General features: G+C 50.4%; 1 protein-coding gene across 1 annotated transcript in view; it reads right to left on the bottom strand.

Annotated features, from left to right (window-relative positions):
* CD99L2 (CD99 molecule like 2) overlaps positions 1-12,547 on the bottom strand; it is a 114,676-nt gene extending 102,129 nt beyond the window's left edge. The window contains exon 1 of the mRNA XM_046673897.1: positions 12,362-12,547. Within this exon, the coding sequence (XP_046529853.1) occupies positions 12,362-12,428 (67 nt within the window). The 5' untranslated portion in view covers positions 12,429-12,547. The remainder of the gene's footprint in view (positions 1-12,361) is intronic.
* Positions 12,548-14,129: the final 1,582 nt, after the last annotated feature.

Below are 14,129 nucleotides of genomic sequence, written 5' to 3'. Positions count from 1 at the left end.
AAATCTCTGGAAGAAGGCACATTTATCCTAGACGTCAAAGAATCCCCACATGTATATTTCAAGGACAATGATCAGTACACAGCTCCAAATAACCAAGCACATGAGGACACAAAGCACTGTGAGCGAGAACCATAGAAAAATAGAAAAACGAGCCAAGACTTCACCAGGCAATTCATAAAAGAAGAAATCAAATGGGCAATAAACACATGGAAAGATGCTTAACCTCGTAAGTAAGCAGAGAGATGCAAATCAAATCATAATAATATAAAACTATAAGCCCACCAGCAGCTAAAAAATACTGAAGTCTTATAATACCAAGTGTTGGTAAGGCCAAGGCACAACAGAAACTTTTACAGACTGCTGGTAGGAAGATAAACTGGTACATCCACTTGGGAAGACAGTGTGGCATCACCTGCAAGATTGAAGTTACAAATACTCTATAATCCAGAACTTCACTCCTAGGTATGACCCCAGAAAAGCAATTTTCAAACTTTTTGGCCTTCAGACTTGATATACTCAAGAATGGCTGAGAATCTTAAAGAGCTTGTGCTTATGTGGGTTATATCCATTGATGTTGTCATATTACAAATTAAGTCTGAGAAATTTTTAAAACACAAGAAGATACACGCACACATTCCATCAGCTATCAGAGCAATGACTGCACATGTCACATCAACTCTGGAAAACTCCACCATACACTCGAGAGAAAAGGAGAGTGCAAAAGGCAATTAACATCATAGTGTTATTATGAAAACTGTTGGACCTCGTGGACCCTCTGATAAGGTCTCAAGGGCCATTCAAGGGTCCCCAGACAGCAGTTTAAGGACCACTGCCCCAGAGAAACTTGTGCACATCTACATAAGAATGCTCATGCTTGAAATGGTCAAACTAGAAACTACCCAAATGTCCATGAATAAAAGAATGGATAAAAAAAGAGGGGGCTGGCCCCATGGCCGAGTGGTTAAGTTTGCACGCTCCACCTTCGGCGGCCCAGGGTTTCACCAGTTTGGATCCCGGGCGTGGACATGGCACCGCTCGTCAGGCCACATTGAGGCGGCATCCCACATGCCACAACTAGAAGGACCCACAACTAAAAATATACAACTAAAAAGAAAAAGAAAAAGAAAAAAAAACTTGTGGTATATTCGAATACTGGAATAATACATAGCAATGAAAATGAATGAACTACCAATACACACAACAAATGATTAGCAATGTTGAAGGAAAGAGGTAAAACACAAAAGCCTACATACAGTGTGATTCCAATTCTACAAGGTTAAAAGACAGGCCAAATGAAACTATATTATTTAGGGCCATAGACAGATAGGTGGTAGAAGTAAAAAATAAAGCAAGAAAATGACTACACAAAAATCAGGCTAGTGGTCCCATCAACTGATGATTGGATAAAGAAGACACACACACACACACACTCACTCACTCACTCTGGAATACTACTCAGCCACAAAAAAGGATAAAATCGTCCCATTCACAACAACATGGATGGACCTTGAGGGTATTCTGTTACGTGGAATAAGCCAGATAGAGAAAGACGAACTCTGTATGACTCCACTCATAGGTGGAAGTTAAACATATAGACAAAGAGAACTGATTGGTGGTTACCAGGGGAAAGGGGGGGGGGTGGGGGGAGGGCACAAAGGGTGAAGTGGTGCACCTACAACATGACTAACAATAATGTACAACTGAAATTTCACAAGGTTGTAAACTATGACAATCTTAATAAAAAGTTAAAAACAAATCAGGCTAGTGGTCCCCTCGGGGGGAGGGAGGGGCTGTGGTCAGGGGCGTCGTCAACACTCTATTTCTCAACCTGATTAGTGATGACACAGATTTTCACTTTATACTTATTCATTAAAGCCTTTGCACACTTTTCTGTATCTATGTTATATTTCACAATAAAGGGAAAAAGCTATATACATAGTGCAATACCAATAATGTGAGATACGTATTTCTGCAGAGAAGAAATTATTGAGATATGGTATATCAAAATGTTAACAGTGGTTAACCCTGGGTGACGGGGTTTGCATTTCCTCTACACTTTTATACGTTTTCCAAGTTTACTACAAAAAACACATCTTACTCTTGTATCCATGTAAACACCCGGTATTGTCAGAATTTATTATAATTGTTAGCCTACTGGATGGTATGTAATTTCATCTTATTATAGTTTAAGTTGCATCTCTCCAATTACTAATGAGATTGAACATTTTTTCATATGTTTGTTGTCCAATTTGATTTCTTCTTTTATGAACTGCCAGTCAAGTCTTTGGCTCATTTTTCTATTTACTCTTTTTCATCGGCTCTCAGAAAACCATAAAATGTATCAAAAAAGACAAGGTCACCATCTAAAAGTGAAATAAGGGTCAGCACAAAATAGATGGGGCAAGCCACCTGTGGAAATTCATGCAGAAGACACCTACCTAGAGATTACTGATGTGCCTGATCTAACTAGGATGAGCTCAAAGCTCACCAAGGAGCCTTGAGTCAGCTCGAACTGATACGGATCCACAGAGATGGGCTGTGATCTGATTTTCTCTAACATATCTATCCTGAGGCAATGTGATAATGACAGAAAACTTTAGTGACTCATGAGGAATGCTGAAAATGGAGAGTGGAATTATAAAGAATATGTCTGTCTCTACAGCAGTGGGTCTCAACCTGGAGAGGTTCTGCAACCAGGGGACATTGGGCAATGTCTAGAGTCATTTTTGGGTTGGCAAGACTTGGGGAGGGGTGCTACTGGCGCCTAGTGGGTGGAAGCCAGGGATGCTGCTAAATATCCCACAATGCATAGGACAGCCCTCTCCCAATGAATTCTCCCATGTCAACAGTGCCATGGTTTAGAAACTGCTCAACAGCCTCTACCTGGGACAGAAAGTGCTCAACTCTCCGTGACTCTTCTCCGGGTACAAACAGTCGGAGGTAGAGAAAGGCAAATCCCCAGGCTGCCCTACCTTGACGGGGTAATCCAAAGCCCTTGAGACCCACACTCTGCAAGTGCCTCCAAGAGCGCTGCGTGCTGGGCACTGTGTTCTCCAGAGGAGGCCACCCTCCATGGGGAAAGCCTGTGCAAATAAGGCCAGGTCAAGCTCATAGAACACCAATGCTGGAAGGACCCTCAGAACCAGCCAGTCGTCTGTCTCATTGGAGAGACAACCCGACAGCTGATGACTGCAATGTGGCATCAAGGGAAGAGGCAGACACAGAGCTAAGCTATCAACCAGAACAATAACCAACAAGCATAAGGACAATTATTTCATATCGCCAGAGAGCTACAGGCAGTTAACACCTCCAAAAGGATGCAACATTTCATCAGAAGCTTGAAATCTCAGTGGATTTGTGTGGCAGCTTTAAATTCTGGCTAAAAATTCTTTGACACTCTCCCAATGAGAAGTGGGATATCTGTTCTCACCTTGAATCTGGACTATCCTTCAGTGACTCATAGCCTATAGAATGCAGTGAAAGTGACACCACACAGCATGAGACGCTAGGTCATAAAAGGCCGTGTGCTAGGTACAGACCCCACAGAACTGAAAACAAGGGCTCAAACAAAGACTTGTGCACACATGTTCATAGCAGCACTCCGCTCAATGGCCAAAGGGCTGGACCACCCAAATGTCCATCAGCTGATGGACAGACAGGCAAAGGATGATATATCCTACCTCTCAATGTGAAAAACACACTGAGACACTAAGGGAACCTATGGGCTGAACCCAACCACAAGTCAGAGAGCAAGGGAGGCCACTGATTCAGCCCATACTAGTAGATCTGAGGAGACGGCAGGTCCAGTGCTCAGTATGTATCTGCTGGTGCATAAATGAGCCAGGATCCGTGTGAGGCACCATGGGCAAAACAGAGAAGCAAGCATGCACTTGCCCTCAAGGAACTTACAGCTTTCAATAGGGGGCAAAAGTGGGTGAGGGTCTTCAAAGCAGACAGCATTGCAGCAACACTGCTTTTATTACACGTGACAGTTACTACGTCTAGTGGCCTCCAGGTCTGTCCTGCCTGCCACCTGTGGTTTTTTCACAGCACCCCAGACCAAAAGAAATACCTAGCAGTTCTGTTTATTAAGTAGTTAGTTTCAACCAATTTAAACAGTGGTGGTTTGCATGGTATCTGACAGGCATCATCGCATTTTCCTCGAAAATTAAAAATATCCACGGCACCAGCATGAGTTCAACGCCACTGTAGTTCAACCGGTCCAGTGCCCCAGGGCACCTGGGTCCACAGGATGGGACCCAGAGGTGTAGCCATGAGAGGCAGAAGCAGAAGACTGGAAGGTGGGAATACTCCCAGCATTTATTCTCCTGGTTCCTGCCCTCGGGGCTGCCACAGCTCCCTCTACAGAAGCCCGGACCTCTTCTACAACCTTAGCCCCTCTGGATTCCAGAACCCCTCCTCCCCTTGAAGCCCGGGGGCGGGGGGCTAAAAACCCATCTTGCTTCATCGCCCAAGGAGCTTCACCAACCCCTGGTCGGTCTCCCTTAACCCTGCCCATACCTTGTAAATAACCCTTTAATTAGATGTTCAATTACTGCATCCCAGTGTGCCATCCATTTTCTGCCGAGTGCCTGTGCCAGATATTCTTCTAGATACTGGTGACAATGCAGACAAAAATAAGGTCCCTGCCCTCATGGAGCCCAAAGTCTAGTGGTGGAGACAGACAGTAAGCAAGGAAGCAGGTGGACGGATAACCCCTGGGGATGAGGGCTTCAAAGACAACTCAGGCAGGCTGGAGGTGGCAGGGTATTTGGGGTGCTATTTCAGGTAGGGTGGTCAGGGATGGCCTTAGGTGGGGCACCTGAAAAGAAGTGAGGGCGAGGACATGCACCTATCTGGGGGAGGAACACCGAGCCAGAGGAGAGGGCATATGCTAAGGTCCCCAAGGCAGGAGAGTGATGAGCATACTGGAGGCCAGCCCTGGGCAGGGGCAGGAGCTGAGATGAGAGGATGAGCAGGCCACAGGTAAGGGTTTGGATTTTATTCTCTCTACAACTGGAAGCCATTGGAGGGTTCTGAGCAGAGGGACACGATGACTTGGGTTTCTAAGATTGTCTGACTGCTATGTGGAGATTGGACTGTAGGGGGCAGGAGTGGACTCTGGGACACCAGTAGGAAGGTCACTGTGCGGGCTCCAATGAGAGCGGATGGTGGCCAAGCCAAGGGAGGAAGTGAGAAGAGGTCGGAGTCTGAATGAACCTGAGGGTGGTCACAGCATGGTTAGCTGACAGATCAGATGTGGGGCACGAGGGAAAGAGAGCCCTGGAGGAGCGGCCAGAGCTGCCAGCAGGACGGGGTTGACAGTTACTCAGGTGGGAGGAACAGGTTCGGAGGAAATGAGCAGCAGCTCAGGTTTGTACAGGGTCCTTTTGAGATGCCTGTTAGCAGGGGTAACAGTCAAAATAATCTAACACAGCTGCACAGGGCATGAACTCTGGTTGCTGGATTATGGGGAGGTCCGGGGATCCTGAGGGAAGGGCTGGGATTCAGTTGGTGCGTGGGGAGAACAAGTGAACTAGAAGGATCTGAATACCCTAAGCACCAGCAGGGCCTCAGACGCCCATGTGGACATACTGAATGTAGGAGCCTGAAGGTCAAGCGAGATCAGGGCTGGGGATGTAACTGAAGAGTCACAAGCATGCAGACGGAATTTCAGGTAAAGCCATGAGGCTGGTGGAGGCATCTGGAAAGCAAGTGCAGCTGAAGAAGTTGACCAAGGACTAAGCCGAGGCACTGCCACAAGCCCCGAGGTCAGGGAGGTAAGGGGCCTGGCAAGGATGAGTAGAGCGTGGCTTCCCAGGAGTCAAGGGGAGAAAGTGCTTCCAGGGAGAGGGTGTGACGGGGTGTCAGGTCACCCTCGGGTTTAGCAACACGGAAGGCATCGCTGACCCTGGCCATTTCAGGGGGAGAGGTGGGAAGCAAAGTGTTGGGAGGAAACGAACAGGAGATCCAAACTTCAAGTGCACGTGCTGTATCGCCTGTGACGAATAAAAGATTAGAACATGCTTTTTGTTTGTTCCCTTTTAGGCACTACTTTGGATTCTTGCATGTTTTCGAGCCAGAATGAGAGCCAAATGAATGGAAAAAAAGAGGACTGTCCTACAAAAGAGCCCAGAACTCTGCAGGAAGCCAAAGGGATATGAAGAGCAACTCAATCAGAGCTGCTCCTAGGGCAGTTCGTGGTCAGGAGCTCATTCGGACTCCGTGCAGTTCACTAATTCGCGGGCACAGCCAAGCAAAGGCTTTTGCAGTGAAGGTTTTCCTCAGCCCCTGAATTCTCTATGGCTGGCAGCTCCTTAAGCAAGTGGGCTCTTTTGCATTCTCATCCCCTCTAGGGGGCCTAACTTTACTAATACCTGGACAACACACCGCCTGTTTGTATTAGCAATTAATTGGCTGCTCCAACAGTTCTGTGAGGCCAACAAAGCAGAGATCAGCAGCCTCTTGGTGCAGATAAGGCAACTGTTGCCAGCGAATGGTGGGGCCACAATGAAATGCAGGGCCCGGGTTAATTCCATCATCCCAGGCTAGCTGAACCAGCAATAAAGATAAGAGATTGTTAAAATGAACCCAGTCTGCGCCTTGGCACTATTTTGGTGGTAATGAATTCTACACTTCAACAATATTTCCTGCCAAAGGTACCACCTCTAATTTGGAAAATAATCCCAAAAAGAAGCACCTCGCAAAGCCACCGCTGTTGTCCAGCCTCTCCTTTAAACAGACGTTCACGGAGCAGGGGCCCTCCTTTCTGCGGGAGTAAGCTACAGCCCTCTTCAACGACAGTTTTCCAAGTGTTTTTGTTTGTTTTAAAGCTGCAGAACACTCTGATATCTTATGAGCAGCCCTAGGTAGAAAACTAATAAAAATAGCTCACAACTGGTTGAAGCTGGGGTGGAGGTCCAGGCCTGCCCATTCCTGCTCTGGTCCTCTTCCCCCACCTGCCTCAGGAGAGATGGCCTCAACACAATTAGCTGAAGCCAGGGCACTGGTGAGGGCAGTGAGGAAGGCGAGCTGACAGCACACTCTTCCTTCTCAGCGAAGGGGCAGGCAGCCTGGACAAAGAGAAACCCTCTGTCCCCTGCTTCAAGCAGCCATCAGGGCTGGGGAGGGGGGGAAGGGGATGGAAAAGGCCTCTTGGGAGACAGCCGGTGGTCCCCACAGCGGCCACAGGCTCTGATCTCCTTGTGAAGTAGTTTAAAATCAAACCCAAGCAAAAGAAATCCAGCTGCCTTCCAGGGCCTTTGAAGGTGCTTCTAAAGGTTCATTGCCGCACCAAGAACATCACTGCAATCCAATTTCCTGCAGATTTATTTTAAAATCCTGAATTCAGAGCATATTGAGAATTTAAGACAGCAAAATTGAAACAATGTAAGGAAACATCACAACATCAAAGAATGAAGAGGACCCTAGTATCTACCCCTTAGCTTCTCCATCAGTTTCCACTTGCTGCTGAGACAAATTATGACAAATTTAATGGCTTACAACAACACACATTTTTTATCTTACAGTTTGGGAGGTCAGAAGTCCAACATGGGTCTCACTGGGCTAAAATTAAGGTCTCAGCAGGGCTACATTCATTCTTGACTTCTGGAAGCTCAAGGGGAGTCTGTTCCCTTACCTTTCCAGCTTCTAGAGACCGTGTGTGCATTCCCCAGCTCATAGCTTTTCCATCTTCAGAGCCAGCAACAGCCACTTGAATCTTTCTCACCTGGGACTGCTCTGATCCTGACTCCTCTACCTCCTTCTTCCATGTTTAAAGGACCCCTGACCTTTAATTGGCCAGGATAACCCAGGAGAATCTTGTTTTAGGGTCAGCTGATTAGCAATCTTAATTCCATCTGTTGGCTTCCCACCCGCCTCCATTTGGAATACCTACCTGCATGAAAGATTTGCCTGCCTGTTTCTCTTACACATTTAGGATGACTTTAAGCTTTCACATGCAAACCAAGCTTGGCCAGTCAGTGGACCTGTGGGTAAGCCTCAGGGAGAGCCGAGGCCAGGTCGGGATACAGGACCCTGGAACCAGGCCTCCCTAAGCACACCGAGAGCAGCAGAGGAATACGTACTAAGTGCAAAGAGTAAGAGTGGACCCGCAGCAGGAAAGGCACCAACACCAGGTGGGGGAAGAACCTCAAACAGGAAGGTCAGCACACCTGGAAAGTATCTGAAACTCACCGGAACCAAAACCAGCTCCTCCCACACTCCCCTCTGAGCAGCCACCAGCCTCAACATCCTCAGCATGGTCATCTCTACTGGAGGCAGCTTCAGGCCTTTCTTCAGTGCCGGCTGCGGCCAACTCTTGGGTGATTTCTGTGCGTGTGTGTGTGTCTTAACAAAAACGTTTCAGTTACCTGGTGTCCAAAATGATGGAGGGGATGGCGATGTGACCTGTGACAGCAAGGAAGGGGCCGAAAACCAATCAAAACAAATGACACTAAAAGGCAAACAGTCCCCAGACTCTGTGAGTGCAGTGCAATAACTGGGGGGCATACTGGCGAGGTTAAGTAGCTCTGGGCTAACCCTGCAGGCACCCCTGCAGCCTATCTGGCTCATACCCAATAGTCCAAGTCAGCCCACAGGGCTTCTGCCTGGATCCCAGCCTGGCATCTCAGCACCGCCAGCACTTGGGGCCCACTCTGCTCTCCTCTTCCAGTGCCCAATCAAGGCCCAGGGCCATGAAGACCAACCCCAACCCAGGGGTCACATGCTGCCACTTCCCTCATTTGTTCTGCTTCGACTATAGTATATTTTTAAATGGAGATACAATTCACACACCACTCTTTTAAAGTGCACAGTTCAGTGGTTCCTAGTACATTCACAAGGTTGGACAACCATCACTTCTATTTAGTTCCAGAACATTTTCATCACTGCAAAAGGAAACCCCATACCTATTAAGTAGTCACTCCCCATTCCCCCCTCCCCCAGCCCCGGCACCCACTAATCTGCTTTCTGCCTCTATGGATTTGGCAACTCTGGACATTTCACATAAACAGGATCATACACTATGTGGTCTTTTGTGTCCGTCTTCTTTCACTTAGCAGATTTTCAAGGTTTGCACGGTGTGTGTTTTGAAAATGTGGCTTGGAATGTCTTAGGTAATGTGACTAATAATTAACACTGAGCTCACTCAGAGCCCAGCACTACGCTAAGTGCTTTACCTATTTGTATTCATTTAATAGTAATTCACAACCCCATAAGGTGGATAGTGTTGTGTTCCCATTTTACAGATGAGGAAACTGAGGCACCGAGCATTTAAGTGACTCGTCCCAGGTCATGGTAGCGCTGGCCAGGCTTGCCCCAAAGCCCACACTCTCCCCCTGTCAGCTGGGGAACAGGCCCTCGGTCCCTTATAGGGACCAACACACTCATCACACTTATTCTCGGCCACTTCTTACATTTCTATGACCTGCCCCATCCCTGGAGGTATCTGTGTCCACTACTCCTGCTTTGGTTATTCAGATAAACCTGAGTTCAAGTCCTAAACCTCGCTGGCCCGCACATTTTTCATCTGAGAAATGGGTTACCACCCAGCTACTTTTCCAGGCTATAGGCAAACAGCCATTATGGACATCACGAGACAAGATGGGTCACACTGCCAACCTTTCAGGGTAGCTATGAGGGGTAAATGTGTGTGAAGCACTGAGGGCCTGGTGCGGGGAAGGCATTCGGGAAATGGAGGCCTCGTTATCATTACTACCCACCCACGCCACTGTGATTCTGCTCGAAAGCCCAGCTTCTCATTCCTGTAGGTGCATACAGGCGTCAGGCCTGTCCTCAGAGGATTTTCCAGAACTAGTAAAATACACAGCAGACCAAAAACCCACCTGTAATTAGAACAGGGATGACTTGTTAACCACCCTTTTAAACTCCCGGGAGCCTAAAGCCTGTCTCAACCTGTCAGCGTCTGGAGGGATTATCACAAATCATGCTTCGAGGTTGCGTGTGCTTTCTGAGGCATGCTGGGCTTTCTCGGTCACACCTCACTACTGATGAGCAGGACCAAGAATAAAGTGGCTCCCGGGCAGCGCCCCCATCCACCACTCCAGGGCTCCCTCCAGGAGAGCCAGCAGGGCCCGAGCGCCTGCTTTGTGTGTTCATTTGGACACGGCAGCTCTAAAGCTCTGACTGCCCAGAAGCCCAGGGGAGACCACCAATGCAAAACCCATATCTTTCATCTTATTTTGCACAAAATATCCACAAAACTGGGTCCCCACCTTGAAGCAAAAGCTGCTTCTTTAGTTTTCTTAATTAAAATAAAAAAGATCACTGAGGTAGCAGTCTTATCTGGGTGGGTCCTGGCTCAACCTCTTCTGAGCTATGTGACCAGGAGCTCCTCATCTGCAAGGTGGGGATGCTACCTAACCAGCAAACTCGTTGGCGCAATTAAAAACGATATATGTTAAGTGACTGGCACACAGCAAGCACTGAGGAGATGATAGCTGATGGCAGGGCTGAAGATCTCAAAGTGACACATGCCTGGTCCCCTCAAGACACCTTTGTGAGTTATTAGGAGTTATACACGGATGAGCAAACCAAGCGAAGTTCAGAGAAGTTTCCCAAGGCCAGCTGGCCAGTAAGCGGTAGGAGGAGGGCAGCCTCTGGGTGTAAAGGCATTCTACCTAGTGCTTAAAAGCAAGGACTGTGGAATCAGACAAGCCCGGGATCAAATCCTAGCTCTGGCACCTCAGGCAAGTTACTTCACCTCTCTGTGCCTCTGTTTCCCCATCTGTAAAATGTGTGCACGGGCTCGAGTTTCCTCCACCACCTCCTAAGTCACCTAGCGTAACACGTGATGGTGGAAATCTGAGACCTAATCATTTATATTCCCCACCTTCTCAATGTGCATACCATGTTGAAGACTTTCAGAAGACAGCATTTTTCTAACTTTCCCGTACTTCCACTTGCAAGTTTCTCATATCATTAGATGCAAGTCAATCAAATGATCATACGTTTTCCCACAAATGCATCATAAACAAAATACAAACTTAACCCCAAAGGGAAAAATAAGACAAAAATTCAGCAACCCTGTAACTTGCTTTATTTTTCTTCATAGCACTAACGATACATCATACCGATTGCGGTGTTCGTGCTTGCTTTCTCCCCCACCAGGATGTCCGCTCCATGAGGGCAGAGTCTAAGTTTTGTTCACTGCTGCATAACCATGTCTAGAACAGAGCCTGGCACTTTTGTAGAATGCTGAATGGCTCTTGCATCAACTCCAGGAGGGCTGCCCACAGGACAACACTCTCTGCATCTTTGGCAAACTGCCTTGGACTGGCTACTGTTTTCCAGTGTTCCTCATACGTAACCTAAATCTCACCAGAATTCAGTACTGGGACAAGGTTTTGTTTTTGCTGAGCTCATGTTTTTCACTACCTGAATTTGCCCTCTTTGTCAGGAAGCTCAGAGCACAATTCCGTGCTCAATTCCAGTGTTTTCTTCAAACCCTTTCTCTGATGTGGAGATGGGTTATAAATAAGTGTAAGAAGATTCTGTCGGTACATGTTGGAGACCCTATTTTTAGCCATGGACTGCATTTATTCTAAGAAGATTCTTCTCAAACTTGAATGTGCCTGCAAAGTACCCGGAGATCTAATTAAAATGCAGAATCTGACTCAGCAAGTCAGGGCGGGGCCTGAGATGCTGCATTCCTACCAAGTCCCAGGTGATGCGATGCGGTCCCTGGACCACACTTTGAATAGCGGGAGTCTAAGAAACTTGCTCCCTTGATTCGACAGAATTTCTCTCTCCTCCTGCTTGGCAAAATATCACCAATGGCTCGAAAACTGGTGCGGGCACCAGAAGCGCCTGATCAGCTGGTTAGACGTACACATCGCCGTCCCCCATCCACCTCCCCACCCCTGTCCCTGCTGAGATCCTGAAAAGGGGGATAGGAACGAGCCCAGGAAGCTCCCCAGGTGCTTCTGCTGCAGGAGGACTCGAAACACGTTTTGAGAAGGCCCGCTCGAGGGAATAAGTGCTCTCTTCAAGGTTTTCCCAAAGGCAATCTGCTGGGGACAGCTGTTGTCACCGGTGGTGACACCTTGTTCAGGACTTTAAGGGGGGACTGTCCCGCTGTTTCTAGCTCAGCACTAGGACGGATCCCGGTTCCTCCTACCCGGCCACATGGACCGCGGCTGGGCCAGCCCTGGCGGACTCCGGGCTCGCCCGCTCGCCCCACCGCCCCACCGCCCCACCGCCCCACCGCCCTCTGCCTCAGCCGCAGGCCCGCGGGGCGGGGGCCGGGCCGCTCATGCGCACCGCGGGGCCGCCGGGGTGCCGAGCCCCCGCCCCGCGCGCCCACAGGGCGGGGTCCCCGCGCGCCCCCTGCCCGCCTTACCTCTCTGGACCAGAGTGGCCGAGGAGAAAGCGAGGCAGATGACGAACGCCGACCGCCAGGCCACCATGGCTGGGAGCGGGCGGAGGGGACCCGAGGCGTACAGTTAGCGCGAGAACGCCCGGAGCGGAGTTTGGGGAGGAGCCGCAGGAGGAGCCGGGCCGCCACTGCAGGGCCCCGCCCAGACCGGCGCGGGCGCGGCGCGACGCGGCTCCGGGAGGGCGGAGGAGGGGCGCGCCCGGCCGGGCCAAGGTGAGGTGGGGCGGGGCTGAGACTGCGGCGCGAGGGGCGGGGCGAGACTGCAGTCTCGGGGGCGGGGCCACGGCGCGAGGGGCGGGGCCTGAGGGCCCGGGTGTCGGCTGGGTCCAGCTCCAGAGCGCTGCCTGCGGGCCGCTTCCCTCCTCCGACCTAGAGCAGGAAGCCGGCAGCGGGGTCCTGCGGCCCAGAGCAGAGAGTCCACGGTAGCCGGGGAGCCAGCGGCGCCGGCGGCGTGGGCGTGCGGTGCTTTCCGCCTGGCGCGGAGACTCCTCCCGGCCTGGGGCAGGACTTGAAGCGGCGCACACTCCAGGTGCGCTCTGCCAGCCAGGTGACCTTGGACGGGGTTCTTCCCTTTCTGCACTTGGTCTCCTCCTGGTAAAAGGCAGTTCCCTAGGGGCCCCTCCAGCTGCGGCTGCAGAACGGAGCACTCGCACTCTTGCCCCGGTCGCGTGGCTGAGCTTGTGTTTCACAACAACTGGCTGCCCGCCCACTCGCCGATCCCTGCAGGAAGTTCTAGGGGAACCCCCTCCAGACATTAAAGAAAAGGCTAGTTGCCAACTGGCCGCGGTCGGCAAACAGCGGCACGTCTCGGGGAAACGAGCCCGAGGCCGGGGTCGCCGGGGCAGCGAGAGGGGGGGTGGCAGCCTGGAGCCGGAGCTCCGCGGGCCGGGGGAGGAGGCGGGAGGGACAGGGTCAGCTCTCCTGAGGCTTTGCTGAATGCGCTGAAAGCGCGAGTTCACTTCTGCAGGGTCCATCTGTAAACGTGCTCAGTGATTGGCAAACGCGCTGCAGTCCTTTCCCATGAACCCCGGCAAACGGAGTCCCGCGCCCGGACCCGGCAAATCTGATTCCGACGCTGCCCTGCACAGCAAAATGCCGGCTACAGCCTTTGACATGAACGGCTCAAGAAGGGCTCCAGCTGCAGCCAGCTTTCGAGGACAAAGAGAAAGCGCAGCTGCTCTGCGGAGTGGCGGAGCGACGTGGCCGCGCCTGTCCCTGCCATTATGCGGCGCGGGCTGCTCTGGGCCACATCCTCCCTAGAGGGCGGCTACTACCACCTTCCCCTAGTGTCCCTTCGTCAGGCTTCCTGGGACCCCCACCAGGCCCGCACTTCCAAGAGACCTCCCCTCCGGTGGCTCCTGCCACCCCCTGAGCGTTGGAGGGGGGGGGGGGCGGGCGGAGCGGAGCCGAGGGTCTCCTTGAGATAGAGCTAAGTCTTTCCCCATGTGACTTCCCTCTATTGCTCTAAATCCTGAGGCTGGAAAAACGAAGCCTATAAAGAGTGAGTCAATGGCCGATTTCCAGGGTGGTGCTTATTCTGTGACACTAACTAGCTGAAGAATTAACTGAAACAACTAGTAGTTATTGCACACACACCATCTACATGGCATAATACTGACATTTTTATCTGTATCTTTTATTCCTCACAACTTCATGTATCACTTCAATAATTAACGAGAAAAAAGGAGCAAAATGGCGGTTCCTTGAGGTTGGGGAGTTGGCCCGTAGTGTC

The sequence above is a fragment of the Equus quagga genome, chromosome 10, assembly GCF_021613505.1.
Source record: "Equus quagga isolate Etosha38 chromosome 10, UCLA_HA_Equagga_1.0, whole genome shotgun sequence".
NCBI lineage: Eukaryota > Metazoa > Chordata > Mammalia > Perissodactyla > Equidae > Equus > Equus quagga.
Note: the sequence above shows the minus strand (reverse complement) of the source record. Positions and strands in the feature narration are given on the sequence as shown.